Source organism: Phycodurus eques, chromosome 15 (genome assembly GCF_024500275.1).
Source record: "Phycodurus eques isolate BA_2022a chromosome 15, UOR_Pequ_1.1, whole genome shotgun sequence".
NCBI classification, from domain to species: Eukaryota; Metazoa; Chordata; class Actinopteri; order Syngnathiformes; family Syngnathidae; genus Phycodurus; species Phycodurus eques.
In genome coordinates this window covers 22,619,432-22,647,080 of record NC_084539.1, presented here as the reverse complement: position 1 = coordinate 22,647,080, position 27,649 = coordinate 22,619,432, and the positions used below count along the sequence as shown (strand labels likewise).

General features: G+C 43.6%; 4 protein-coding genes across 10 annotated transcripts; 2 read left to right on the top strand and 2 right to left on the bottom strand.

The window, feature by feature from the left end:
• The first annotated feature begins 280 nt into the window (after nucleotides 1–280).
• On the top strand, nucleotides 281–3,174 carry orai1b (ORAI calcium release-activated calcium modulator 1b). Of its 2 annotated transcripts, none has more exons than XM_061697964.1 (2): nucleotides 281–546; nucleotides 1,321–3,174. In XM_061697964.1, the coding sequence occupies exons 1-2, from the start codon at nucleotides 424–426 to the stop codon at nucleotides 1,873–1,875; spliced, it is 678 nt and encodes a 225-aa protein (XP_061553948.1). In that variant the 5' UTR covers nucleotides 281–423; the 3' UTR covers nucleotides 1,876–3,174. The 2 variants fall into 2 exon arrangements, with proteins under 2 accessions (XP_061553948.1, XP_061553950.1); XM_061697966.1 differs by having other exon boundaries at nucleotides 453–669.
• morn3 (MORN repeat containing 3) lies at nucleotides 2,582–7,931 on the bottom strand. Its single transcript, XM_061698018.1, has 6 exons — nucleotides 7,438–7,931; nucleotides 5,851–5,996; nucleotides 5,622–5,779; nucleotides 4,717–4,876; nucleotides 3,961–4,145; nucleotides 2,582–3,230 (listed from the first exon to the last, which is right to left on the bottom strand). The coding sequence occupies exons 1-6, from the start codon at nucleotides 7,722–7,724 to the stop codon at nucleotides 3,168–3,170; spliced, it is 999 nt and encodes a 332-aa protein (XP_061554002.1). The 5' UTR covers nucleotides 7,725–7,931; the 3' UTR covers nucleotides 2,582–3,167.
• Nucleotides 6,722–18,638, top strand: tmem120b (transmembrane protein 120B). Of its 3 annotated transcripts, XM_061697921.1 has the most exons (12): nucleotides 6,722–6,903; nucleotides 8,178–8,296; nucleotides 8,911–9,027; nucleotides 11,031–11,090; nucleotides 11,173–11,268; nucleotides 12,664–12,753; nucleotides 12,835–12,900; nucleotides 13,656–13,717; nucleotides 14,888–14,980; nucleotides 15,060–15,124; nucleotides 15,211–15,279; nucleotides 15,831–18,638. In XM_061697921.1, exons 1-12 carry the CDS (start codon nucleotides 6,841–6,843, stop codon nucleotides 15,945–15,947), a joined length of 1,017 nt encoding a protein of 338 aa, XP_061553905.1. In that variant the 5' UTR covers nucleotides 6,722–6,840; the 3' UTR covers nucleotides 15,948–18,638. The 3 variants fall into 3 exon arrangements, with proteins under 3 accessions (XP_061553905.1, XP_061553903.1, XP_061553904.1); XM_061697919.1 differs by lacking the exon at nucleotides 6,722–6,903 and having other exon boundaries at nucleotides 7,981–8,296; XM_061697920.1 differs by lacking the exons at nucleotides 6,722–6,903; nucleotides 15,831–18,638 and having other exon boundaries at nucleotides 7,981–8,296; nucleotides 15,211–15,508.
• Nucleotides 10,986–27,649, bottom strand: rhof (ras homolog family member F). Of its 4 annotated transcripts, none has more exons than XM_061697969.1 (6): nucleotides 27,247–27,648; nucleotides 27,013–27,100; nucleotides 24,373–24,482; nucleotides 21,093–21,227; nucleotides 16,038–16,158; nucleotides 10,986–11,178 (listed from the first exon to the last, which is right to left on the bottom strand). In XM_061697969.1, exons 1-5 carry the CDS (start codon nucleotides 27,382–27,384, stop codon nucleotides 16,075–16,077), a joined length of 555 nt encoding a protein of 184 aa, XP_061553953.1. In that variant the 5' UTR covers nucleotides 27,385–27,648; the 3' UTR covers nucleotides 10,986–11,178; nucleotides 16,038–16,074. The 4 variants fall into 4 exon arrangements, with proteins under 4 accessions (XP_061553953.1, XP_061553954.1, XP_061553952.1 ...); XM_061697968.1 differs by lacking the exons at nucleotides 10,986–11,178; nucleotides 16,038–16,158 and adding an exon at nucleotides 18,434–19,710 and having other exon boundaries at nucleotides 27,247–27,414; nucleotides 27,524–27,641; XM_061697970.1 differs by lacking the exon at nucleotides 10,986–11,178 and having other exon boundaries at nucleotides 15,961–16,158; nucleotides 27,247–27,649.

The following is a 27,649-nucleotide window of genomic DNA, read 5'->3' as shown; positions in this document are numbered from 1 at the left end:
CACTTCCGGAATAGTGTCAGCGCCCTCTCCATTGGCTGACTGAAAGTGTGCTTTCTTTCCATTGGATGAGTAGAGTCAAGTGTTTTTACTGGGTGACACCCCTCCACTCCCCGCGTGTCAAAAGCTAACAAAAAAATAATAATAATAATAATAAATTTGTCCTGGTGTAAATTACTTACTATTTAAAACAACACTTCAACATTATTTTTGAAACAGGCAAAATGAAAAAGTTGTTACCCAGGTGTCGCCCTCATCCGTTTGCAAAGACTTGTGGGTAATTGCCTGCAAGCGCAGCACGAGAGAGTTTGCCGGAAAACGCCGTTCCCTCTTGGTAGCTTTAGTTAGCACATGTTCATATCGATGCCAAGAACTTCGGCCGTGCGACTTGTGGCTCTGCTTATCGTCGACGGCGCTGTGTACTAAATGCGCAAGATGAGCATCGACGAGCATTCCTTACAAGCGCTGTCCTGGAGGAAGCTCTACCTGAGCCGGGCCAAACTCAAAGCTTCCAGCCGCACCTCGGCTCTGCTGTCCGGATTCGCCATGGTGACGTCTTGAATGCCTTCCATGTCGCACGTTGTTGTCACGTTAAGGCGATTCTGATTCTAGATCTCGAACAAATGTTCTTGCTTCAAGCTGTTTATTCGTCACTCCCAGTTCAAGTTTACGGTAAAACCCACACCCAGAAACAAAAGAGAAGCAAACGTTGTCTAAATGTATTTTGTCATACCCCAAACGTTTCAAGCGAATCATATTAGTCAGCTAAGGTATCATGTGAAATGCCATAGAAGGGCTAACAGAAATTAGCGTCGATGTTACGGTAATTGTGAATGATCAAACAACGTCTACTCTAACGCATGCAAACAGAGTATACATAAATAAATTCCTTCTTATTGGCGCGATGAGTGGACGTGCTCTGCGTCTTCTTCTTGCGGTTACTTATGTTGCATGTCTTCCAGTAGAGCTCCGTGCTGCCCTGCATATTGTGGGGCAACGTGGTACCGCACTGAAGGGGTGCGACGCGAAATTGAAACTTGCTTATACAGTGGTGCCTCGAGAAACACGTCGAATTCTTTCATTTGTATCTCAAATCACCTTTCCCCACTGAAATGAACGAACAGGGGATCAATCCGTTGCAGCCTCACCCCCTTATTCGGTCACTTTGGGGGGGGGGTTGAAAAATCACTCGGAAAATTGCGATGCAATCATAACGGACGTCCGATTTCGGCTAGTCGCCGTCCAGCCCGGTATCGGCGGGGTCCGCCGCACTTGTAAAGTAGACAGCGTGCATCCGCTGAAGTCTCCCGTGTACTCGTTCAGGTGGCCATGGTGGAAGTGCAGCTGGACAACAGCTACCCGTACCCCCCCGCCCTGCTGATCGCCTTCAGCGCCTGCACCACCGTCCTGGTGGCCGTGCACCTCTTCGCCCTGATGGTCAGCACGTGCATCCTGCCCAACATCGAGGCGGTCAGCAACGTGCACAACATTAACTCGGTCAGCGAGTCGCCGCACGAGCGTATGCACCGCCACATCGAGCTGGCCTGGGGCTTCTCCACCGTCCTCGGGACGCTGCTCTTCCTGGCCGAGGTGGTGCTCCTCTGCTGGGTCAAGTTCTTGCCCATCAAGCCCGGCAAGGCCGGCAACGGTACGGTGTCGGCGGGGGTGGCCGCCGCCATCACCTCCACGTCCATCGTGGTCCCGTTCGGGCTGGTGTTCATCGTGTTCGCCGTGCACTTCTACCGCTCGCTGGTCAGCCACAAGACAGACCGGCAGTTCCAGGAGCTGGAGGAGCTCTCCAACCTCACCAGGCTACAGAACCAGCTGGACAATAGAGGAGAGTCCGTTTTGCATTCGCCGAGTTCACGTTTCCCATAAGGCCCGACCGTTTCCGACATCTTCTCAGAATCCCGCATCACGAGATAATCGCTGAGGATCATCATTATGAGATCAGGATTATCCTGCGGTGCGGGGTGTGTTCCACACCACGAGATACTCGCTCAGGATCATTCTTTAGAGACGTCTGATTATCGGGACTCGGCGGACGTTGATCGAAAGAGGGGAAAATGCTCAACTTTGTCCTGATTATCGCGATGTGTGTCGGCTTTGTATTTGCGATTCTCGAGCCCCGAACGTTCGCCCGGCAGTTGGACTCTTAACTCTCTTAACGCAGCCCGTACCACAGAGGGTAATCCTTTAGCGAAGTCCAATAATCGGGACTTTGCTGATGTTGATTGCAAGGGAGAGGAAATGCTTCAATTTGGCCCGATTGTCGGCATGGATGTACCCCTCCTAAATCTTGTCCCCTAAACTGTGTGTTGACCACGCGCATAAGGATTGGCAATCGTAAATATTGAGCGGGTTTAACAGGCCCTGACTGTTATTCATTATCAGTATTGCCGGTTATCGGTATGTGTGTACCCCACTGGGACAAATCCATTCCTCACCAACAAACAACTTATTTTCCTCCCCTTTGTTTGGTGATGTTTCTTTTGTCAAGTTGGCATAAAGCATGAAACTTGAAGTCACAGTCCAAATGGTGAGTTTTTTTTCTTAATTTATTTTTGAATCACTTGAACACTCTCGTCTTGCCTGCTGTTTATCGATGATCATTCGTAGTAATTCTTTGTCTTTTATTTATGCTGTACTGTCTGTTTTCTTTGTCGAGATTGAAGAATTCATTCATGTTTTTGCTTCTTTGACATGTTTCCAGAACATGAATGGGGGATTTTGCGCATTCACTTTACAGACTGTAATGGGTTTTAGTTGTACATCTGGCTTGGCTAGATGAGCCCCCCCCCCCAAAAGAAAGTACCGGTACCTTAACCACTTGGGGCTGAGCCCCACTTTGTGCACTGGATTCCTGCATGCAGTGGGATTTTTTGAAATGTTTTTATTTGCAAGCTGAAAAAAAGTAGTGTGGATCTTCATTGTGTAACGGTGTGTGTGTGTATATATATATATACAGATATACACTGTTAGTGTGACTAATGTACTGTCCATGTCTTCAAGCTGATTTTGAGCACCAGGAAAAATAAAGCACTTGTGGTCCAGTCCAGTCCTGTTGGCTTCTGTGCCTTTTATAGTCCGCAATATATGAAAGGCCATACAAAGGAGTTGTTAGTTGTTGTTGTTGTTGTTGTTTTGCGTGGTAAAATTTGCTTCAGCCGTCAACAATTAAGGTGGGCCAAGTGGGCTTCTTGCAGGACCATCTCCATATCCGCTAGTTTCACCTAAAGAAATGTGAAACTCGTATATTACATTGGTTCTCCGTGGTTATTCACTTGCAAAAGGCTCATACTGGAGAAATCCAACAACAAATGTAATAGGTTTGAAATAACTCCACAATATTGTACTGTTACTTCCAATAAAAAAAATATATAGCAATGTAAAGACATTTAAGAGTGCGCATCATGATTCATGAATTGCAGCTCCTTCTGGTGAGTGCAACATGGCCACCGGGGGGCAATATAATACAGTCGCAAATGAAGAACAATTTCCGAACTAATTTAAGTGACTCGGTAAACAGCGGTAATATGAATCGTTTTTCACAGGGGATAAATATATGCCTGTTAGTATCATATTATCGCTCTCCATGTGTTGATGCACCGTTGGTGTTGAACTAGCTCGCTTAAAGTGTTTTAACACTGCCACGTTGAGGCTATTCGTTAGCTCGTCCATGGCGTTTTGCATTAAACTAAGCAGACTGGTGGTTTAAAGTACACAATGGGTAATTGTCTTTATTTTCTGCTTAGTTTGACAGTCAACCTCAACTCGGGTTGGCATTTAACAGCTTGAATTGTTTACCATCATATTACATATACACAACATACACCCAATGTAGCATATGCAACCATATTCCATGTTCTATCCACTTAACGTAGCTTATGATGTTTACCATATTTAGTTGTCTCCTGTCTATTTGTGTACAAGTCCATTGTGCCATTTTTGTCTCCATTGTACCTGTGGAATTGGACACTTTGCGGGTTGCGCCGCGTGGTCTCCGCCAAAGTCCTCCAGGGTACCGCATTTGGGTTCCCCTCGCACCCACAGACCCTCGTACAGGTGCCCTCGGTCGCAGTAGTACAACTTTCCCTTTCCGTTTTTCTTGCCGTCCCTCCAGGAGCCTTCGTACCAGTTCCCGTTTGCTCGGGACAGACGGCGGAGAGTCCGAGTTTGAAAGGCGTAGCGACGTTCACCTTCGGATGTGCAGTGAAACCTCCCAAGTGCAACACAAGCCGGCGCGTGGCTTGCAAGCCACGCGCCGGGAAATCATGCGAAGTGATTTAATTTGCTCCGGACTCGAGCTGTAAGCCTTACGAGATGGTTCGCCAAGTGTGCTACGAGTACGTCGGCGCTCTCTCTCGGAGGAACCACTGAATTTAATCCAAATTAAAAAAAATGTGCATATTTAAAACATGAAATACAATCAAAGAGATTAGAATGAAGCGTGTCGCCTTGCATGTAGCCTGCTTCAACTTTTTTGAAGAGCAAAACAGAAATAGCGATACTTTCCCCTTGTGGTGTTTTACAGCTACCGCGGGAATTAAGACGCGTTGTGTAGCCTTTAATGATTTGGAGTTTTTAATCTTCCTATGTCGCATTTCGTTCCGCTTCCTGTTTTTGCTGTACCACTTCTGGGGTGTTCCACTTAAGAGGTCTTCAGTGGGGGAAGAAAAAAAAAAAAAAAAAAAAAAAGTGAGGCAAAAGCAGCGTTACCATAGCGACGGATACCAAGCCCATGCTCCTTATCCTTCGTCCAATCTCCCTCGTAGGTGTCGCCGCCATTAAAGAGCATTCTTCCCCACCCGCTACGCTGGTCCTCGCTCCATTGGCCCTCATACACCGAACAACGGTGGTACAAGAAGGTCCCGTGACCCTAAAGAAAAAACAATGAGTCAGTATTGTAGGGGCGGGGCCTCCTCAACCAAACAAATTCGCTGCGACGTTAGAAAAACTCAGGCCCCGACACCACTTGATCCCATTGACACGAAATCGGGCATACATGTCCATCTTGACACGGTGCGCGGCAAAGTCTCAAGGACCCGTGGCCCGCATCGAACAGGAAATCGGCCATTTTGCTTTGAAGCAGCCTTTTTGGGTGAAGCCACGCACTTGTGGTGTGGCCCGCGAAGGTTGGGAAAAATGAGCCCCTGGCACCGCTTCCAGCCATTAGAATGACATTGGGGGAACATCGCGATCATAACAGGATGCATGAAAAAGCCTCAAGGGCTCGTGCCCAGATGTGAACAGGAAGTCAGCTTTTTTGGTTTTGGGCGAATTGCTTTGGGAAGCTAGAAAAACGCAGCTCCTGTCAAATGTTTCGCCAAACCACACCAAATCGGCCACTCGAAAACGTTTCAAGGACCGAACAGAAAGTCGGCCATTTTGCTTTGAAGTGGCCTTTTGGGCTGAAGTTGGACCAAAATGAGCCCCTGGCACCGGTTGCCTGAATTGGGATGAAATTGGGTGAGCGTGGACAACATCTCAAGGAAGCGTGGCCAGAACCGGACAGGAAGTTGGCCATTTTTGTCTGACGCAGCCATTCAGGGGCTCTTCGTCATGACAAACTCCTGCTAGGGAATTGCTGTGTTTTTCTCGGTACGAACAAATACACGACGTACGTGCTTCATCCCGTTTTTCCATTCGCCGCAGTACTTCTTAGCATACGTCTTTGTGTCGGGAACGAGCACACTGTAGGTGCCGAATCCGTCGCGTTTTCCCATCTTCCACTCGCCGTTGTAAATGCTCCCGGACTTCTTCCACACCTGAGTTCCCCTCCCTTGAACATTAGCAGATAACATCAATCGGCGTTCTCATTTGATTATTTTCCAAGTCACGCGTCACACCCACCGTGCTTCTTGTTGTCGAGCCACTCCCCGGTGTATTCGTCTCCGGTGACGGAGAACACCGTAGCCCGTCTTCCGCGCTTCTTTGCTTTGTCGTCCGGCAGGGCCGAACGCGACGGATTCCGTCGAGCGGCTTGAAGGAACGGCATGCTGGCACCAAACCACGAAACGATACAGAAATAAAAGCATTTAGCTCAGAGGAATGAGACCATTTGTCAAGGAATCTGCCTTTTTTCGGGTCCATATTGGGAGAAGATGAATGGATTGCGACAGAAACTCTTAACGTATAGAATAACTTTGTCCTCATTGGGGTCACAGGTGAGCTGAAGTCGATCCCAGCTGACTTTTGGCAAGAGAAGCGGGATAGGACAATTTGAGTCTTCAATGAACCGAAGAAGCATGTTTTCGGAATACCCGAAGAAAACCCACCCACGCGAGCACGGGGAGAACATAAAAACTCCATCGATTCGAAGTTCCAACTCTGAACTTCAATAGTGTGATGCAGACACGCTAACCACGAGGCCCACCGTGCTGCCTTTGGCAGCCATTTTTCTCCCAATAAGTCAAAACAACAAGAAAGTGTACCTTGATGGCGTTGATGTGCTTTTTCTCTGTGCAAAATCTCTGCAAGCTTGTTTGGACCCGGGAGGACATTCCTCGTATCCTAGCAACAGAATAGCGCGAACAGCGTCTGCTTATTCTAATTTTGTGCTGTTATTAATTTTGAAAAAAATAAAATAAATGATATATATGTATATAAAATCGGAGTTATGCGTTTTGGAAATGGTATTTGCAGGTATTTTTCTTTCTTTCTTTCATGGCTGCAACGTTTTGAGTTGATTGTGGCAGGAGGATGTGCGCATGCGCACGCGCAGTGCGGCCCAATGAACGCGCGCCTGAGTGGCCCGTCACCCGGTGTGGAGCTTTTCTGTTCTCTTTTTGTTTGCGTCCTCCTCCTCTCTGCTCCTCACCCTGTTTACTGTGCACTTCCACCATGTCCATAGCCAAGTTCCAAGCGGAGTGGGAGGAAATCGAAGAGGAATATCAACAATTGCAGGTCACTCTTTTTTATTTATAATAACGTCGTTATTTGGAGAAGTCGGAGGTCGACACTGACAGCTACTACTGTCCTGCAGCTCGAGCTGCTTACCGACCGAGCCGGTGCTCGCCATTCATTCTCATTACGAGCAACTTTTGAGCAAGTTCTAATGGGCAAATTGGTTTCAATCATCACCGGGTGTTTCTCTTCTTTACGGCCGACATTAGCAGCACCGAACCGAACCGAACCGACGGCGTGTTGTTTTTATGCCGCAAGATGAGATAATCTAACCACAGGCTACAACATACTTCTACGTTGTTATTATTGTAAGTAGTGATGGTAAATCGGTGTGGATTTTTTATTTTTTTTAGTTTATTGATTACGAAGATAGCTTCGCTTTTTCCTATCCGAGCTGCAACTGTTCGACTCCCCTTGAACGCATCGTTAGCACACGCAAAAGCTAGCTGGTTAGCTTGCTAATTGGCAGCAAGTGGACCTCGGATGCTAACAATAACAAAACAATGCAAACTGTTAGTCTCCCAATACACTTACAAGTCATATTCGCGCGCGTGTTGTTTCATACGTTGTTTCGTATCGGAGTACATTGAAAGCACACCATGTTTGCGGCTTTTCAAATGGTTTGGTGCGGCAGTGGTTCGCACGTCTGCCTCACCGCCGAGAGGTTGTTGAGGTTCGAATCTGCTGTGCGTCGTTTGCATGTCGTAGTCGCGCTTGCGTGATTTTTCTCTGATATTCCCCAAAACATTGACGACTAAATTGTCCATTCTGTCGGTGGGCGACTGAATGGCGCCCTGAGGTTCATTGAAAACGTCCCACATTCCAAAAACATGTCTCTTTGATGATGACCTGAAGACGCGAAGTTGTACATATTTGTGGATGTGAGTGTGACTGGATGTCTACATTAGAGGTGCAACAATTAATCCACAACTTATTGATTATCAATTTATCTGAAAAAAATGGCAATTACACTTTTTTTTTTTTTTTTTTTTTTACACATTTGAATCCAATGAATCAACGGAATAATCAATTGTAAAAAAAAAAAAAAAAAAGATTCAAAAGCCGTACTGTATTGGAGCTGTATTAGTCTACACGTACCCTGCGATTGGATGGCGACCAGTCCGGGGTGGAGCCCGCTTCTGTCGCCAAAGGCCAGCAGGGATAGTGTCCAGAGCTCACCTGCCACCCAAAGGTGGTCCAAGCGCCATTGGGAACGGATAGAAATGCATAGAATATTCTGTCTGATATCTCTTGTGCTTTGTGTGCAACGACAGGAAACGCACAAACTGTACAGGCAAAAACTGGAGGAGCTGACCAATCTTCAGACGACCTGCAGCGGCGCCATCGGAAAACAAAGGAAATGTCTCAAAGACCTCGGACGCAGCCTAAGCAAGTACGAACATTTCTTAACCAGCCGAATGAAAGCCCACTGAGACGAGAGGCGCTTCGATTCAACTTCATCGATTATCAAATGAATGGACAACTATTTTGACAATCAATTCATCGCCAAATTGCCAAATTAATCGACAACTATTTTGATTATCGTTTAGACCTTGTTTAACTTAAAATTGTCCAAATCCCTGGAGTTTCAGTCTGTCAACAGTAAATATTCTCCGGTTTCTGTAGCCCCCCATTAAAGCAGACGGATTGTCTTTGTGTTGACTCAAAATAAGATATTTGCAAAACATCTGCGTTTACTTTGGGAAATAACAACGATCAACATTTTTCCCGATTTTCTGAGGATTTAACGGAGCAAACCCGTAACTGAATCATCATTAGTTTATGCATTTTCTGCCTGGTCAATTTGAAACAATGTCCATTGTTTTAAATAAGGGAATGGAGATTAAAATGTTTTTAAATCCGATTCATCATTTAAAAAAAAAAATCAACAGATGAATCGATTATTATTAAAACAAACGTTAGTTGCAGCCCTAACGGAAACGCTTGTGACCATTGTGGTTTATTTATTTATTTTGTTTGTTTTTTTGTTTTGTTTTTTTGTCACAGGTGCGCACGAGACTGCGATGAAAAGCAGATGCAAGTGCTAGCGGACATCCAAAGTCAAATCAAAGAGAGAGAGAACGTCTTCTTCGATATGGAAGCATATTTACCAAAGAAAAACGGGTCAGTGCCTGTCTGCCGAGGCTTACGCATTTGTCCACATTCATCATTCATTCAAAATGTATTGCCGACCGCATCTATGAGACTGATGTGATCTGACACAGACGCAGGACAAGCATGTTCGCAAACTGGATCAGATACAGATTCCGTTTGATTTGACAGCGTCTCAACTCGGGCTGCGCGATATATTGCTTGAGCATCGTCATCGCAAGGAACGTGTGAGCAATAGTCACAGCGCGGGGTCCTACGCAATGTTGGTGTCGTGCCGCGCATTCAATCACCTGTAATATTAATAAGTGACCAGCAGGTGGGACCTGGTTGGACATGCGAATAAGATTAGCATCGACGTTGCGGTCATTTAGAAAGCAGCAAACGGCACACACGGAGCAGCCCAGAGTGTTTTATACTTGTTTTTTTGCAACGATAACTATAAATGAGGACACTGGAAACAATTACACACCTGCATTTACTGTATCTCGCTTCAAAATGTGACAAACAAACGCGTGTCGCAACAGATCACACTTTGGAGGGAGGGGGGTGAGCCACGGCATTATTGAAGGGACAAACTTCACGTGTACACAGCAATGTGTTTTGCTGAAACTAATGACCTCAAATATAGAAATAATAATGCGTATGTTAAGGCATAGGTGTAAAATAACAGACTGATGACAAAAAACAAATGAATAGTGTTAGGAATGTGCTAATGACTCTACAGTATGGGCTATTGCTCAATACTACAGCGCATTTAAATACAGGTGGACTTGATATAACGGACTTGGTATACTTTTGTGCTTCTACTTTTCTAGTGAGTACAAATGAAATACAAATTTGTGCCGGTGTTCACGTTACATGAATGTCCTATCCTGTATTTTTTTAACATCGCTATACATATTAAATTTGCAATGTTGGTGGGGGTTTTGTTGTTGTTTAAAAAAAAATAATAATAATACAATTTGTATGAATGTGAGAATTCCCATCAAAATAAAAACAATATTTAAAAAAAAATAATAACAATCCAGGTCCATATACAGTTGAGATACAAGTTGCATTCGTTCCGTGACTACTTTCATAACTCAAAACATTTCTATCTCAAATTATCTTTCTTTCCCCTTTGAAACAAATGGAAATGTCATGAATCTGTTCCAGCCCCCCCCCCCCCCCCCCAAAAAAAAAAAACGTGTCGTGTTTTGATACGAAAATAGCACTCTGTGATATCGTACTTTATAAAAACGTACAGTCATCACTTGAATCAAATATTAAGAATTAACCAGTTTGTGCATCATGATTCATTTACTGCAGTGACTTATGGTGTGGGCGTATTGGCCACCGGGGGGCAGTATAACATAGTCAGACAGACGCAAACAGAGAAGAGTTTCACAACTACTGTACATAGTAACGTGACAAGATGACAGTGTCAAAATGCGGAATGTGGTTGGAACGCCCACGTCAACCTGAGGAACGCACCAAGAATTTTCAAAATTAGCTGATGGGTCAACGAGAAGTTGAGTTTTTGTGTAGGAAAGGAATGTTCTTTTTGGGGAATGTTCTTGTGTTACATCGCTTCATGCAAAATCTGGTAAGTCAATGCCTCAAAACTATAGTAAAACGGTATAACTTGATTATTTCTCAACACGCGTGTCTCCCCAACCCGTTCCGTTCATCGGCCACCCGGGGAACCCTTCTCCAAGTGACTGACAAGTTTCAGTTTGAGCTTGCATGGGCCGAAATTCCGCTGGGTTCTCCAAGTCGAAATTAATGTGACGATTCAAACGGGGTCTCTAGCCCTAAAAACTGGACATAAATAGCACAAATGGAACTTTTTTTGTGTGTGATCAGTAAGCAGCAATAATATTTATTTTTTACAGAGGATAAAGAAAGTACGCCCGTACCGTTTGTGTTCGAACAAGTTATAGAACACCGCAACTATGAATGCTATTTGTAAGTAGCTGCACATCATGATCCAAACCTCCTTTTTTTTTTTTCTTTTTCTTTTACCCGTCTGTCAGACTGTACCTGAACTTGGTCCTGGGCAACGTGAACGTGACGCTCCTCAGCAACCAGGCCAAGTACGAACCTCCGTCGTCTCCCCGTTGCCGGAGTTCTGAGCTCGCCGCCGTCGTCATCGCCTGTCTTGTCTATTTGGCGTAGGTTCGCCTACAAGGACGAGTATGAGAAGTTCAAGCTTTACATGACCATCATCCTCATGTTCGGGGCCATCACGTGCCTCTTCTTCCTCAACTATCGGTGAGTTTTAGGAACGAAACGGTTACGACGCTTCAGAGTGTAATTAGCATCGGTACCGATCTTTTCATTGGCTCTCAAATTTTTACCACCTCAATCTTGTCATTCCTTTATTTTTGGAATACCCAGAGGCCGTGGCATTGAGTAACGCGACTTGGACTCAAGTCATGAATTTGATGACTTCGGGCCCAACTCGACCAAATGTCGCAAGACGTGAACAGCAATGACTCGTGACTTCACTCGGACTCGAGCCCACTGACTTGGAAAGACTTGAGAAACCAGCACTCTGCGCCTCTCTCTCTCTCTCTCTCTCTCTCTCCATAGTTCAACATGCCAAAGTTTATTTGATTACCGAAACTTCAGAAGGACGTCGCCATTAAATTGACGCTCTCCTCGGCTATCGCTCAGATGGAAGTGTCCCGCCACACTCCGCTTAATTAGAGCTCACAGTGAACACCCTGTCGGGCACTCTTTCAGACCGTCGTAATAATCCTAAACATAAGCACACGAGTCAACTTCGCCTCGTCGTCGTGTCACGACCGAACGCGGCGCCGGACGACAGCGGCACGGTAGGACGAAGCCCGGCGAGTTGGGACGGTCGGCGCTGCCCCGTTCGCCAGTAGCGAGTGACCCCCAGGCCAGGTCGTCTGTGGTGAAAGTTTACAAAACGATCTGTCGTAAAATGTGCGCTGCAGAGTCGGCCGGTGGTGTTGATGTTCAGCTCGCCATCTGCGAGTCTTTCAAAAGTGGAGCCATCGCTCTTTTTATTTCCTCGCTTTTTGGGAGCTTAAAAAAACGTCACCGAGCTGTTCTGTAAATTGAGGCATCCGGCCGCGACGCGTTTTCGGGGTGGAGCCGTCGTTAGCTGGCTCACTGCCCGCCGGGGTGGTAATTGGGCCTCGTCATGGACGCTAAGCACGGCTCGCTCGCAACTGAGCGGCCAAACCAAATGAGGTCGCTTTGTGCTCATACAGTGGGCGGGGGAGGGAACTCGCGCTAGAAAGTCGATGCCCCAGCCCCGTGTTTTAGCCCCGCCCACAAAAGTCAGGAACATGTAAACGGTGAAAAAGATGCTTAAACTATATATATATATTTTTTCAGCACTATATTGTTCGAAGTGTTTGCAATGTCTTCAGACCTACAAACCTATTTGATGAATTTAGAAACCGAACACGGATATCTGCTTGGAGTCCCTGTAAAAGTCTTTGAGTTGATCCAAACTTACCTCGCGAGTGCATGGGAGGAGGGATTTGGAGTTGCAGCTGGACACTATTTTCTGTGCGTTGAATCCGAAGTCTGTTAAATCCAGGTTCCACTGTACAGTATGTGAATATTTTCCCGTGTTGTTAAATACAATTCTTTTAAAAAAAAAAAAAAAAAAAAAACTATTCATGACAGCGTCACCGATGAAATCTTCAACTTTTTGCTGGTGTGGTACTATTGCACGTTGACGATAAGGGAAAGTATCCTGATGACCAACGGCTCCAGGTCAGTTCAACGCCATACGACTTGATTGTTCTTGCAGCGTGATAAACGTATATGACGTGCGCGTGTTTTTGTGTGTTTCAGGATTAAAGGGTGGTGGGTTTCTCACCATTACGTGTCCACCTTTCTGTCCGGTGTCATGCTCACCTGGTGAGTACGTGTGTCAACACGGCAGAACCTCTAAACTCTTGACAATTCGGGCGGCAAATACTTCCCGCGTGAAGTACGGTATCTGGTAAGACTCGAGATCGGCGATCATTCAAAGATGAGCTCTTTTGCCTTTTCCTTGGTTTCCTCACGACAACTATTCCGTATCGTATGCATCTGCACTTTTGATCAGTTATTGTTCGTACATCACTAATGAATTGCGGTTCTTTTATTTCTTCGCTGTGCTGCAATTATCAGTTAAAAATGATTTTTCAATGATTTTCGACACACCTCAAGTAACTTGAGACCATATTCAGAGCACAATTTTGTTATTAGAATAATGAAATAATACAATGTAAAAAGATAACAGATTGAATCATTTCTAGCGGCTTGGCTTCGTGTAGACGGCACAAAACTACATTTTAAGCACGACGGCTCGTTATTTGATGCCGAACATTGCCACGACGATATCGAGGCACTTTTAATTTTGCGATATCGTGAATATTGGGACATCCCTACATACGACGATCGTTTTTTTTTTCTCCCTCCATACGCATGCCCGGTCGGGAATGTTGTACGTTTTGCTAGCTTGCCCGTGACTATTTTTGACTCTCAATCGGGAATCGGTAAACTTCGAGCCCTGACTACTACTGTAGTTCGGATGAAGTAGACAATCATATCAATCATCATAAAAAATCATAAAATCATAAAAAAGGAAACTCGGTGGCTTACGTTGTCGCGATCTCATTTGGGCACAGGCCAGAGGGGCCCATGTATCAGAGGTTCAGAAGTCAGTTCCTGGCTTTCTCCATCTACCAGAGTAAGTGTCACTTTGAAGGTACTTTTTTTTTTTTTTTTTAAATCTGTTAATGATTCAAATCCACATTAGGGCATTGCGTACGCTGTCAGCTTTTGTTGTTGTTGTTGTTGTTGCACGTACAGTGCTGCCTTGACTTACAAGTGCTCCGACGTAGCAGCCGTTGCTTGGTACGTTTTTGTTTTGTTTTGTGTTGTGAGACAAAATTGGAGTGATTGTAACTCCTTGCGGTGCTATTTTTCTGGATTAAAAATAAGTAATAGTAAGTAGTAGTAAAAAAAAATTGGATTCATTTGAACGGGGAAAATTGGAGTATACAGTGGTGCCTTGAGATATGAGTTTAATTCATTCCGTGACCATGCTTGTAACTCAAAACACTCCGATCAGAATCATCTTTATTTTGCCAAGTATGCCCAAAAAACACACAAGGATTTTTAAAAAATATTTATCTAAAATATTATATCATAATACAAATATATATATATGAATTATCCTCTGAATGGAAATGCCACTAATTCGTTCCATCGTCTGCCCCCCCCCCCCAAAAAATAAAAAGATTGTGGTGTTTTTGAATAAGAAAAATATCACTATTATATTGAACTTTATAAAAGCATACAGTAATGACATAATTAAATAGAATGTAAAGACTTAAACCGTTTTTGCTTCAGTTCGATGGACATGGCGGTGCTCCTTCTGGTGTACCAGCCTTAGCCACCTGGGGGCAGTAGAGTACAGACATCGAGAGACACAAAGAAGTGTTTCACAACTGACTCAGGAAGCTGGTGTAATAGGAGTCATTTTTTACAAAGGATAAAAAAAAATATAGGCACTTGAGTATTTTTACATTATTATTATATATAGTAACAATACTTGTACAGATATAGTACTTCTACTACTATACTACGTTTGTGTTGATCTATTTGTTGCTTTAAGGGTTATAAGACCGCCACATCAGCATTTGTTCACTATCTGGCAAACGGCTGCTTGTTGTCAAGTGACAACTCACTTCACTGCCACCAAACATTGCTCGTGTCAAAAACTCTTAAGTCGGGTCACTTGTATGTCAAGGTACCAGTGTACTTGTATTGACAGCTTGAGGCGTACTTCGGTGCCACTTGGTTCCTTTTTATGTCTACGTTAAGATGGGCTAAATCAAACGTTGTGACCCTGCAGGTTTTGTGCAGTTCCTCCAGTACTACTACCAAAGTGGCTGCTTGTACAGGCTGCGGGCTTTGGGGGAGAGGAATCAGCTGGACCTCACAGTGGGTGAGCGGTCACACGAGTGGACAAAAGCGAAAGACGGGATCACAACACAAGCACTAATGATGATTGTTTGTGTCTGTAGAGGGATTCCAGTCGTGGATGTGGAGAGGCCTCACCTTCCTTTTGCCCTTCCTCTTTTTTGGCCACGTGAGTCACTGACACATTGTTTTTCTACCATAATCCACTTTTGACCGTAATGAAAGGACGTGAAGCGGGCCTACCTTTTCTTTCAGTTTTGGCAGCTGTATAATTCGGTGACCCTGTTTCGCTTGGCGAGACACGACGACTGCAAGGAGTGGCAAGTGAGGCTCACCTTTTGACATGTACTTCTGATTAGGCCTCATTTGGGAGATTTCCCCTGTAGGACTTTTTCAATGTCAGGAACCTGGAATTCACTCCAAATGTCTTCTTCAAAACAAAATGGCTGGCGCCCTGTTCAATTCCAGGCACGGGTCCTTGAGACTTTTTCCGTGCGCCATGTTATGATAGACATGCTCACCAAATTTTGTGTCAATTGGGTTAAACTTGTGTGGGGGGCAATTTTTTTTTTTTCTTCTTCTAACTTTCCACGGGGCACTTATTAATTGGAGCAAAAAGACAAGTTCCTGTTCAATTTCAGACATATATCCTTGAGACTTTTTCGCGTGTCCTGTTTTAAGAGACATCTCCACCAAATTTGGTGTCGATGGGATAAACTGGTGTCAGGGGCACAATTTTTGCCCGACCTTTCCAGGGGACGCAATTGACAATGAAACTACTGGGATACAGTATTCGACTTGAAACAGCAATTGTGCCATTTGAAGCATGCTGCATAAATGCACCCTCAGTCAGTCTTCGTAAATGTGTCTTGCAGGTGTTTATGCTGGCTCTTACATTCCTGGTCCTGTTCCTGGGTAACTTCCTGACCACATTAAAAGTGGTCCACCAGAAGGTTCACAACAAGCAGGACAGTGTGAAAAAAAGCGACTGAGATGCTCTCCACACACTTGGATTTGTATTTTGGATTTTTTTTTTTCTCCTCTCTTCTCCGGAAAGTCAAGAAACGGCCGGACAGCCTTACCACGCAGGCGTCCGTGGCTTTTTCCTCACTCTTTCTCTCAGGTGTTGACGGCAACGCTGCGAGGGTTCCAGTCGCTGCCGCTGCTGCAGGCCCTCAACAACGTCCACTTTACTGCTCCATCCTGTACATAAAAACGACACAATTGACAATTTGTTGTGCACTAATCGAAGCTTATGCAACGACGAGAGGGATCCACCTTGCCTTTGGACTGCCTGACGTTTGTCACGTCCACTGTTTGTGGTTCTCGCTGTGTACCGCGGCTCTAGCGTCCACACGAGCTCGAGATCTACTACAGTAGATCTCTTCCTCGGGAATACAGTGAACTCCTGCATATTCGCGCTGTGGCATTCACGAACTCACCTATTTGCTGATTATTTTTTTAGGGAGCCATCCCCCGTTATTTGCAGAAACCCCCGCTTATTTATGTTTGTCAAATTTTTGTTTTCCCCCGATTTTTTTTTTTTAAACCAGTGATTATAAGGGAGCGTTCATTATTTGCCGAATTTTTTTTTTTTTTTTTTTTTTTTTTTTTAATATTTATTATGATTATTTTTTTTCTCTCCTTCTTCCCCATTTACGGTCAGGTTTGGTCCCTTGCCTGTATTCTATTCTCTGTTATTTGCTGAAAAACGATTTTCCGTTTTTGTGTGCTCAGGCCGAAGCATTAAGTGTTGCTTTGGCGCCAACTTGTGGCATGTTGGTGCCAAGGAACTACAGCGGTACCCCGACGTAAGAGTGTCATTCGTTCCGTAACTCTGATCAACTTTCCCTCTTGAAATGAAAGGAAAGGCCGTGAATCAGTTCCAGCCTGCCCAAAAACACCCCAAATGTGTTTTTCATAAGAAAAATAGCACTGCATCGTATTGTACTTGACTGGCGTTCTAGTCTTAAATGAGTCCTTCCGCTATCATAGAAGTACTATACTGGTATTGCTTCGCCAAGTCGACTACACGCACTCGTCAGTCGTGTTTTGCCATCATTTCAAACTTAAACTCAATAGACATCGCTGCTGCTGCTGCTGCTTCTTGTCACTGCTCACATTTCCCCCAAATGCGTGAACAAATAAAGTGGAAATGCGAGTAGAAAGCACACCAGATTTGTGGGGTAACCACGTGAACGGATGGTGGCCGGATGTTGTGACGTCTGCTGCCGCCATCTAGTGGCTCAAGCTGACTCGCGAGTCCACAATGGCTCGTTTCGTGTTCGAGTGAGTTGAGGAGCTTCATTCAGTCAAAAGTAGTGCTTTGCTGCCATCCTGTGGCCATTGCAAACCTTTTAGGGGGGCGTCGCTTACGCTAAACTGGGGGGGGTTCACTGTACTCCAAATGATCCTAAATGTTTACATCGAACTCATTTCCACAGACGCACTAGTGAGGATCGTCAACTTCACAACTTTTTATGTTCTTAGCACGACAGATGAATCACCTTCCATGTGTTTTGAGTTTCACCACTTGAATGTCTGCGTTATTATGTCATGTTGCACAAGTAGGATTTTGTTCCTCCCGCTTTGGCGTCAGTACTGTAAACGTTCACGTACACGTAGAACAAGGAAAGGACGGGACCATTTTTCTTAACAGCGAGCAACAAATTAAATATTTCTAATAAGTCAGTTGAAGGAGCCAGGGGTCTTTTTATTGACATGAATGCGTAGTTAAGTTGGACGAGTGGCTTCATTTTGATCACTTTTTTTTTTTTTAACTGTGGGTAAAACTAATCAAGATGTTCACACAAGTAAATGAAAAAGAAAATATATATATATATATATATATATAACAAGATTGAATGTAGGCAGTACAGTACCCTGGTGGTTAATACAGACGTCTCACAGTTTGAGGTTCTGGGTTCGAATCTGTGCTCTGGCCCCTTGAGTGGAGTTTCGTGTTGTGCCTTCAGTGTGAATGCCGACGCTTGTTTCATTGGTTCCGTGGTGAAGTGGCCGCTGTTGCCAAAGGCAACCGTTGACTGTACGTACAGTGGAGTACAGGGGTCGCTCCCGACATACGTCATTCCGAGGTTACGAACGGCGCAAGACGGTACGCTCAGCAGACGCCGTACTGACTTTTCTTTTTTTTTAATTTTTTTATTGCAGTTTCTTATTTATGGCCTCGGGAGTGCTTTTCATATGGAAATGTATACCGTAGGACTTGGTACTGCGTTAGCATAGGTAGTGAAAGACTTATGACGTTCCGACTTACAAATTGGTCACCAGATACGTAGTTAACGAGATGGAATGGATTGAGGGCTAGTTTTGTTTTTGCTTTATTAATCCTGTGAAGGAAATTAATTTAAATGATTAAAATACAGTTTACAGTCAAATGATTCATACCCAGGCTGTTACATGAATTGCTACTTTTATAGCTGGAAGTGACACAAGAAGGTTGCAGAACACTGAAAGGTTTACTGTTATTTTTTTTTTATTTATTTTTTTTTTACATGCGGTACATGTTTTCAGTATGAGCACACCCAATGTTTTTCATAAAAGTTATCAGGATGGTGCAAAAGATTGCATATCATAAAAAATGGTCAGGGATATCATAACTAAAAAAAGTCAAACATAAAAAAAAATAAACATTTTGAATGCTCTCTTAACACATCATCTCACATTGGCTTTGACACTTTCTTGTGTCATTCCCAGTCTGAAAATGTAACACATACTTTAACTCGGGCTGCATGTGAATCTTTTTGGCATTGTGAACAGAATTGGTCAGACTCCACATTAATTTATAATAAAAACCAATAGAAAATGAAAATAATTTAGACAGGTTTTTACCTGATATATCAAAAACAACAAATACACTAAGTTCAGGATATTGAGCTTTGGGGTGAAAGTTGACGATGAACCTAAAATGCACTATAACCTTTACAGGTTATTATTATTATCCATCCATCCATCCATTTTCTGAGCCGCTTCTCCTCACTGGGGTCGCGGGCGTGCCGGAGCCCATCCCAGCTGTCATCGGGCAGGAGGCGGGGTACACCCCGAACGGGTTGCCAGCCAATCGCAGGGCACATACAAACAACCAACCATTCGCACTCACATTCACGCCTACGGGCAATTTAGAGTCTCCAATGAATGCGTGTTTTTGGGATGTGGGAGGAAACCGGAGTGCCCGGAGAAAAGCCACGCAGGCACGGGGAGAACATGCTAACTCCACACAGGCGGGGCCGGGGATCAAACCCGGGTCCTCAGAACTGTGAGGCCGACGCTCTAACCAGTCGGCCGCCATTATTATTATTATTATTATTATTTATTTACAAGGATGTTACTTTCTGGATACTGGAAGAGTCACTGAAAGGCTGTGAAGTGGAAGTTAAACTTTTGCCGTTCACGTCCTTGTTGTCAGACAGCAAGCTGTACAAAAAGTCTTTTGTCTCGTGCTTTCAAATGTTGAGAGAAATTCACCTGTAAAGTTTCTCGTGCATTTTCGGTTCTCAGAAATTTCAGTTGAATATCCCGAACGTCTATAGCGCAGCTTTGGACAAAAGGTGATGTTTTCTGTTGTTTGGGTCATAGAATTGCACATTGTCTCTTCCTCTTGTAGTCTTTTTGCTTGCGGCGGAAAGCCAAAGCCTTCTTGGCGGCCTCCCTGAAGACGTCCTCCACGTTCTCCTGGTACTTGGCCGAACACTCCAGGTAGAGCTCTGCGTTCGTCGTCCGCTGGGCGGCCAGGCCCTGCGTCCTCGAGCAAACGGGACCAGATTAGCACCGAGGGATTAGATAAAGGATCGGTGACAACGTCATTTGGGGGTTAGTCGCTTTCCTCCTGGTTATTCGTAGATGAGGTTATAATGTATGCAAAATTGTTATTTTCCAAAATCAAATCCATTATGTGCATTTGTTATTAATTACCGGTAAATAATAATGATCCAATTCTTTCATTACAAAAACCTGACATTGTTAAATGTATGTAAAATTATTATTATTATTTTTTTTTTAATAATACCTGTAAATAAATTCATTTTAATGACACAATAGTTTGCATGTTCTGCGTGGCTTTTCTCCGGGCACTCCGCTTTCCTCCCACATCCCAAAAACATGCATGCTCGGTTCATTGACAACTTTAAATTGCCCGTAGGTGTGAATGTGGGTGCGAATGCTTGTTTGTTTCTATGCGCCCTGCGATTGGCCGGCAACCAGCTCGGGGTGTGCCCCGCCTCCTGCCCGATGATAGCTGGGATGGGCTCCAGCACGCCCGCGACCCGCGTGAGGAGAAGCGGCTCAGAGAATGGATGGATGGATAACAATTCATTCACATTTTTACGTTAAATTAGATGAATTTATTTTCAAAATATTTAATCATACAGAAATGTCAAATGTCCTTGTCAAATTCTTTCACTAATACATATATTTTTTACTTTATTTACAATAAATCAATAAAGTAGATAAATGAATAAGCACAAAATGAATAAGTACATGTAACAATCATTTTCGTCATTACTTGTAATTAGTTGATCGATTAGCCAATTCTTAATCAAATAGAAAATTGTTAAATGTACATGTAAAATTGCTCATATTACTGACCATTTTGTATTTCATTATTTACAAAAATCATTGAAACATTTAATGGATGAATGAATAAATAAATGTAAAACGTGCAAAATTTAAAAATAGTTCATTTTGATAATACAATTCATTTTCAATTTGTATGTTATCATTTCGAATGACTGATCACAATTTATTTGGCAATTATGTAATAAATGACTACAGAAATCTTTGCATATGGACATTTTTTTTATTTTATTATTTACAATAAATCAATTTATGAATATTTAATGAGCTAAATACATTATAAAACGACAAATATATAAATGCATTTTAAGCAAAATTAATGCAACAAATATTCCAGGACTCTTGATAATATACTTTGTATACGTTTTTGTTACCATTGTACATATTATGTTATAATATGTGTTGTTCGTCCACCATAAGGCAAATTGAGACATCAATCAATCAATCAATCAATAATGTATCCACTCGGTGGGCCGGATTTTAGAATACTTTTCCCCCTCCTGGCCTACATGCAATAGTGACAACACCCCCCGCCCCCGATTCACCTGTGTGTACGTGATGGGAGCCTGGTTTAGGGTCTTCAGTCTCCTGGTGCACTCTTTGTCCTTCCTGAGGTCTGTCTTGCAGCCAATCAAGATGACCGGGACGTCCTGACAGAAGTGCTTCACCTCCGGGTGCCACTGGGTACGAGAAAGTCACAAAAACATACCAAACTTTGCAAGCCTGCTCACAACTCTGCGTCTTGTTCGTCTACTTTAAACAGACCTAAACATATTCCAATGCACTTTTTGTCAACTTATTTGCCATACACCAAATTGCAAGCATAAATGTGTTGCTTCTCCGTGTGTAATGTAGCAGTTTTTTGAAGGTTTAGAACTGACGTAGCATTTTTGCTGGGTTCCGTTAGCCTGTCTGTGGCGTTTTCGCCTCATATGTTTGCATTAAGCTAGCGGACTTTTGTTATTACAGTGGACCCCTCCCTAGTTGTGGTTCAGCAATTGCAATTCACCTATCTGTGTTGTTGTTTTTTCCAACCTATTCCATTATTGATGGAAACACCTGCTTATTTGACTTTTTTTTTTTTACCCCCTTACCTGATCCCCCAATTATTCACAAATCACAATTATAAGGAAGGGTCAATTATTCACAAATTTTGCTCTCTGCAAATAGCGAGGGTCCACTGTACTGTATAAGATTTTTGGGAACATTTACGTGTTTAAATATACAATGTTTAGTTTCCTTTTGTTTTATGCGTCAGTTTTACAGTAAACATCAACTGGGAGCGACAAAAACGACACTTTACCTCTTATTTGGAGAAGCGTGCGGGTGGGATTCTTCCATTTTTTCCCCCTCCAAGTGATGTTCTACGATAGTCTCCCACTTGTTGGCAGGAAGTGGCAGAACTTGCACTTAGGTTTAATACTTTAAAATGTGTGTTGTCATAAGTTGGAATGTGATTAAATGGATTGAAATTTGTTTAAAGCGGGTGAAACTATTGAAAGAAATGTTTACTTATATGGTTTCTCGATGGTGCTGATTTTCAACTGATGCGGGTGATTGTGGATTCGCTGGACCCGATCAATTGAAGTATGTGTGCTCTGAATCCCCCTAGATGGCAGCAATGCCCTGGTTATGGACTCCCATACCTGTTGTATGGCAACAGATAGGAAGTGCTACTTAACGCCGTCCTTCCTGAGGCATAGCCACGAGTTTTATTTTCTCCGAAATGGTCAGGATCCTAAAGATGATACAGGACGCTCGGGGGCCACAAAGTAAAAAGTGTTCTATTTGAGATTGCGTGACGTTCTCAGCAGCCAATCAAAGCCCGAGAGATGGAAAATCCCACAAGACTGCGTAAATGTTCATTATTTGATGCGCAGATGAACTTTTTTTTTTTTTTTACCCTGTGGGTATGTGTCAATACTGCACAGCGTTCATATAAACATAAAAAGCCATAAAAGCAATCGTTATAAACCGCAAATGTCCGTGACAAAAAGGAAGATATGGTCCGCAAAAAAAATCTTTGATTTTGCAGTAGGTCATCAGCGACACACGGGGCTCGACTGTATTCCAAAAACATACAGTAGTTGTTCTGTTGACTGAACACTCAAAATTGCCCAAAGGTGTGAGTGTGAATGGTTGTCTGTCGATATGTGCCCTGTGACTGACTGGTCCCACGCACCCTTTGGGACGCTTTAGCCTCTTCAATGAAGAGACGTGCGGTACACCCAGGACTGGTCGCCAGTCTACCACAATACAGAAGCAATACTCATAAGAATCTATTCTTTATCCTCTGTGAAGAACGACGAGTATTAATTACTGCAGCTTACTAAGGCCAGTCTCCCAGGGGCGGAGACTACCTAAAGCCCGTGTCAAACTAATGGCCGGGGGGCCAAATACGGCCCGCCACATCATTTTGTGCGCCCTGCGAAAGCAAATCATGCGTGACGACTTCATGTCTCTTGCTAAAATACCAGAATTGCACATTGTCTTCACTTTCAATCATGTTGAGATATTGCAAGCATTTCTTTGTTAGCAATCCTCCTTTCAAAATAAACTGCCCGTAGGTGTGAACGTGAGTGTGTATGGTTGTTTGTTTATGTGTGCCCTGCGATTGGCTGGCGAGCAGTTCAGGGCGTACCCCGCCTCCTCCCCGATGATAGCTGGGATAGGCTCTGGCACGCCCGCGACCCTTGTGAGGATAAGCGGCTCAGAAAACGGACGGATGGAGGAATAATACTTGAACAAATTTGTACTGCCTTCTGATTTCAAAACCAATTATCCATCAATTTGTTGCGTAGGCAATCATACATTTTTATGGATTCACAGTAAGGATGTTCGATACCACTTTTTTTTTTTTAGACCAATAGCAGTATGAGTAGTACTCACAATACCGAGTACCTAGTACCGATAGCACTAGTACCTTTGAGACATAAAATTTCAATTAACACAATGATAGATAATTGTGAACAAAGCCCTTTCTTTATTTGTGACACACATGATTATTTGCCAATGTATCAAACTGTAGTGTAGCGCCAACTACTGGAGAAGTGGACTTGTCGATGTGACAATGTTTTGCCTTCAGTATCAGCGGCTGGTATCGGCAGCCTTCACGAGTACCCGATGCCTTGAAACGAGGCCAGTATTGGCCCCATATCGTATCGGTACACGCCCATCCCTAGTTCACTGTCGTAACGTCTCTCCGAGGTGAACCCTAACTACGATGTGGCCCACGACAAAAAAGGAGCTTGACACCCCTGATCCAAAGCAAAGCTATGTGGTTGCTTTAAATACACAACGCGTAATTCTCTTAGTTGTGTTTAGTTTGACAATTAACTTCAACTGGGATGGCTCAAAACAGCTTCAAGCCTCTTTTTTGACGAAATGTTCACTATTTGCCGAACTGCTGCTTGTTGTGAAATGTTGAGTTGCGTTCATTGCTACCATGTAGCACTCATATCTTGAATTTTTGCTCAAATGTATCTCTAAGCATCACTGAAGATGAATTTGTATGAGTAGCAAATCACGACGAGTTGGGGTGTCACTGTAATACCTCAACATAAATCCACCAGTACCCCCGTTTCTGACTTAAATATGAAAGTCGTACTGAGGTTGCACAATATTACACACACAAAGCAGGACTGAGAGAAGGAAATGTCCTCCCGATCTGGTTTTCAGCTCAAAGTCCACACCATTTGTAACCCTCCATTAGTTAATCATAACTAAAGGAATGTGCGGCACTCCAAACCTGAAATTCCCGATTCAAGAGTAAATACAACCACACACATACTTTTTCATTGTAGCACCGTCATTCCAATCTTTTACCTTTATGGTCACATTGTCAAAACTGGTGGGGTTGGTCACGTCAAAGCAGACCAGAATCAGATGAGCCTCCTGGTACGAAAGCGGTCGCAGCCTGTCGTAGTCCTCCTGGCCTGGAACCAAAAATGTTGACAGCTGATTGTCTAAAAGTATGCGTGGATTGTAAGCGGCACAGCTCGGAAACAGCAGGCTGTGAACGGAGATAAGAAGATGGCGTGTATGTGTTTCCACGTCAGTGTAGATGCACAAGAAAACCACATCCTGGCTTAGACTTCCTTGTTCCAGTGATGTAAGGCTCTGCGCAACAATTTACAACAGATAAGACTTGCATTGTCTTCCAGTACATTGACTCCGAGGTCTAGTGCCCATTCACACACGCAATAAACTGTTCAAATAAGTTCATATAAAGACAAGTGGCTGGCATTGGGTCCCTGCGGCCCCCACCGGGTGGCCGGTTGTCGGGGCACCTCGGCGGGGCCCGCGGACCGCCCCGGGTCCGTCGGTGTGGGACGTGTCCCGTCCTCCGGGCTGCTCTAGGGTGAACCCCTGGACCCGATCCCGCCCCTCGATTGATCGGGTGGGGTCCTCAGCCTCCGCGGTGCGGGCACAGCAATTACAGGACACTTCTGTCAGTCTTTGTGCATGTAAAACAGTGTCAATTCACATGCATGTGTCCGCAGGCACGCACCCCTGGGACTCTTTCAGTGGGTTTGGGGTCACGCACTTACTGCGACTAATAACGCATGAATATGCAAATTGCCTGTGTATCCCCTCACTCATACTCTCGTCCTATAGACTTTTTCCCCAAAGTGGAAAAGGTTGACTTCCAAGTTGTTCTCATTACAGAGCTCATAGGCAATCATATAAAATTCCTTCTTCTTCAAGGCTCAAACCCGTTACGAAACTGTACAGGCACTAGAGGTGCAACAATTAATCGAACTATCAAACTAATTTGAGAAGTGATGAATCATTAGAGACCTTGTTTAACTCCAAACTGTCCAAATCTTCGGAATTTCAGCCTCCCGACAGTAAATGTTCTCTGATTTCTGTAGTCCTCCATGAAATTGTATTTGTGTTTGACTCAAAATAAGACATTTGCAGACATCTGCTTTTTTCCCGATTTTCTGACTTGTTACAAACCAAACCAGTAACTGAATTGTAATCAATTTATGCTTCTGCATTTTCTGCACTTGTCACTTTGAAATAATGTCCTGTTTTTGAACAAAGGAATGGAAATTTAAAAAATATGTTTTAATCCGATTCATTCCAAAAGAATAATCGACAGATGAAGCAAATATCAAAATAATCGTTAGTTGCGGCCCTAACATGCTTTTCGCATTGTATTTTTTCGATCCGATCCCGTTTGTTTGTTTTTTTTTACCCAATTTTTTGTTTCCATGGCAATATTAACGTGGGTCAATTATTTGCATATTTTTGCTATTTGTGGTCGGGCCTAGTCCGTGGATAGCGGGGATCCACTGAAGGGTGGAAAACTTATTTTCAGTAGTTCAATTCAAAAAAGTGAAACTCATTATATAGTTTCACTACAGACACAGAGTGAAATATCTCACGATTTGTAGTCTGCATAATTTGGATGATTATAGCTTATAGCTAACCCTTTTGTGTTACCATTACAAGATGGTTAATCCTTTTGTGTCGCTCACTGAGCTAAAAGCTCCACAAGACGCGCTGACATCACCATGATGACTGAACACCTTTTGAGTCCGATTTTTCAAGGCAATTTTCAACTTTGGAGGTTCTGCTGCATACTGAGAGTGCCAAGCTCTTCCTTTCAAATGTCATAGATTCCTCCTATGATTCAGCGAAAAAGTTAACATCACACTTGATGTAACTGATCATATTCCCAAATGGCCACTTCCCTCAAAGCGTGTCACGGGGAATACATTCCAGACCCACTTGCGATGAATGAAAATCTGCGACATATAACTGCGTTCTCTATGAATAAAGTTGAGTAACGAAGGTCCGCTTGCTTAATGCTAACATTTACAGGTAATGTGAAATGCCATAGACGGGCTTGCAGGCACAGTTTTTTTTATCCTCTGCAAACAATGACTAATATTACTGTGGCTTACTGAGGAGTGACCGTCTCCATGTACTGTATAATTAATATGTCTGTGTTACAAACCCTTTTTAGGGGAGGTGAGCTTCAACTACTTGGGGATTTTCGCTATTCACGACAGGGTTCATTGTATATAGAAATCTCTATCCAGTGATTATAGGGCGTAGGGAATGATGAACGATGCCAAATGCAGTCGCCGCGTTCGGAATCATTCACTCATTCCCTCCTCCCTAATCACTACAAAAGGACTTTCAGTGGACATTTTAGGGACAAATTAGATCTGCTATCTAAAAATTCATTTGGAGTGATTAGAAGGTAGGGAATAAGTGAATTATTCCAAACAGTCGCTACGTTTTGAATCATTCACTCCTTCTTAGTGGGCTGTATATCTCAAAAGTACCAATGTATTCTAAAAAAAAAAATGTTTTTATAAAATGTTCAGAAAGTGAATGTTACTAAGTAGTATTAAAAATCCACAATGTATAGTATGGATGCAAAGGATGAACCACAATATAGCGGGGGAACACTGTACACAGTTGATTTTTTTTGCTCAAATGTCTTACCTGCTGTGTCGTACACGTTGAGCTTGACTTCTTTTCCTCTCAGGACCACAGTGGTGGTGAACTTTTCAAACACCGTCGGGGCATATTTCTGTTGGAAAAGGAGACTGATTATCATTATTATTAGGATCAAAGATTCATTCGTAATTACAAGCCTGCCTTGACGTCTGCCCATATATGACCAAATTCTGAATTTGGCAACAACCACAACAGCAACACACATGATCTTCTTCTTACCTCTGGAAAGTAATCTTTGGCATACACCATGAGAAGAGACGTTTTCCCACAGCCTCCATCTCCCACAATGACTATCTTGAGTTCCTCTCCCTCCGTAGCGTTGCCTTTACCACCGCCGGCATCTTTATTTTGTGTCATCCTGCTTGCAAAACGGACTCAAGCACCAGGCTACTCCAATAAAGCACATGCACGGCAAAGGAAATGCTAAATAAACACATGGGGAGGTCTAGGTTGATTTACATACAAGCCTCATCTTTTCACACTTTAGTCTGCTTACCACTTCCCCTTCCTGTCTACTCGACTACAGATGACCCCCCTCACATTTCTCCCCTGCGTGCCAGTGTTCAGCATCGGTGCGTCTGAACGGCCTGCACGCTGCACCTACTTCCTTTATTGCAATGTG

Coding starts and splice junctions, on each gene's coding strand:
- orai1b (XM_061697964.1), top strand. CDS start 424: ATGCGCAAGATGAGCATCGACGAGCATTCCTTACAAGCGCTGTCCTGG. Junction 547..1,320: donor TGCTGTCCGGATTCGCCATG/GTGACGTCTTGA, acceptor GTACTCGTTCAG/GTGGCCATGGTGGAAGTGCA.
- morn3 (XM_061698018.1), bottom strand. CDS start 7,724: ATGTGGGACGTTTTCAATGAACCTCAGGGCGCCATTCAGTCGCCCACC. Junction 5,997..7,437: donor CACGCGCGCGAATATGACTT/GTAAGTGTATTG, acceptor GTTTGGTGCCAG/CATGCCGTTCCTTCAAGCCG. Junction 5,780..5,850: donor GCTCGACAACAAGAAGCACG/GTGGGTGTGACG, acceptor CTAATGTTCAAG/GGAGGGGAACTCAGGTGTGG.
- tmem120b (XM_061697919.1), top strand. CDS start 8,013: ATGGCGACCAGTCCGGGGTGGAGCCCGCTTCTGTCGCCAAAGGCCAGC. Junction 11,269..12,663: donor CTCTTCTTCCTCAACTATCG/GTGAGTTTTAGG, acceptor TATTCATGACAG/CGTCACCGATGAAATCTTCA. Junction 13,718..14,887: donor GGCTTTCTCCATCTACCAGA/GTAAGTGTCACT, acceptor GTGACCCTGCAG/GTTTTGTGCAGTTCCTCCAG.
- rhof (XM_061697968.1), bottom strand. CDS start 27,384: ATGACACAAAATAAAGATGCCGGCGGTGGTAAAGGCAACGCTACGGAG. Junction 24,483..27,012: donor CAACGTGTACGACACAGCAG/GTAAGACATTTG, acceptor TTTTGGTTCCAG/GCCAGGAGGACTACGACAGG. Junction 21,228..24,372: donor TTGACAATGTGACCATAAAG/GTAAAAGATTGG, acceptor TCTCGTACCCAG/TGGCACCCGGAGGTGAAGCA.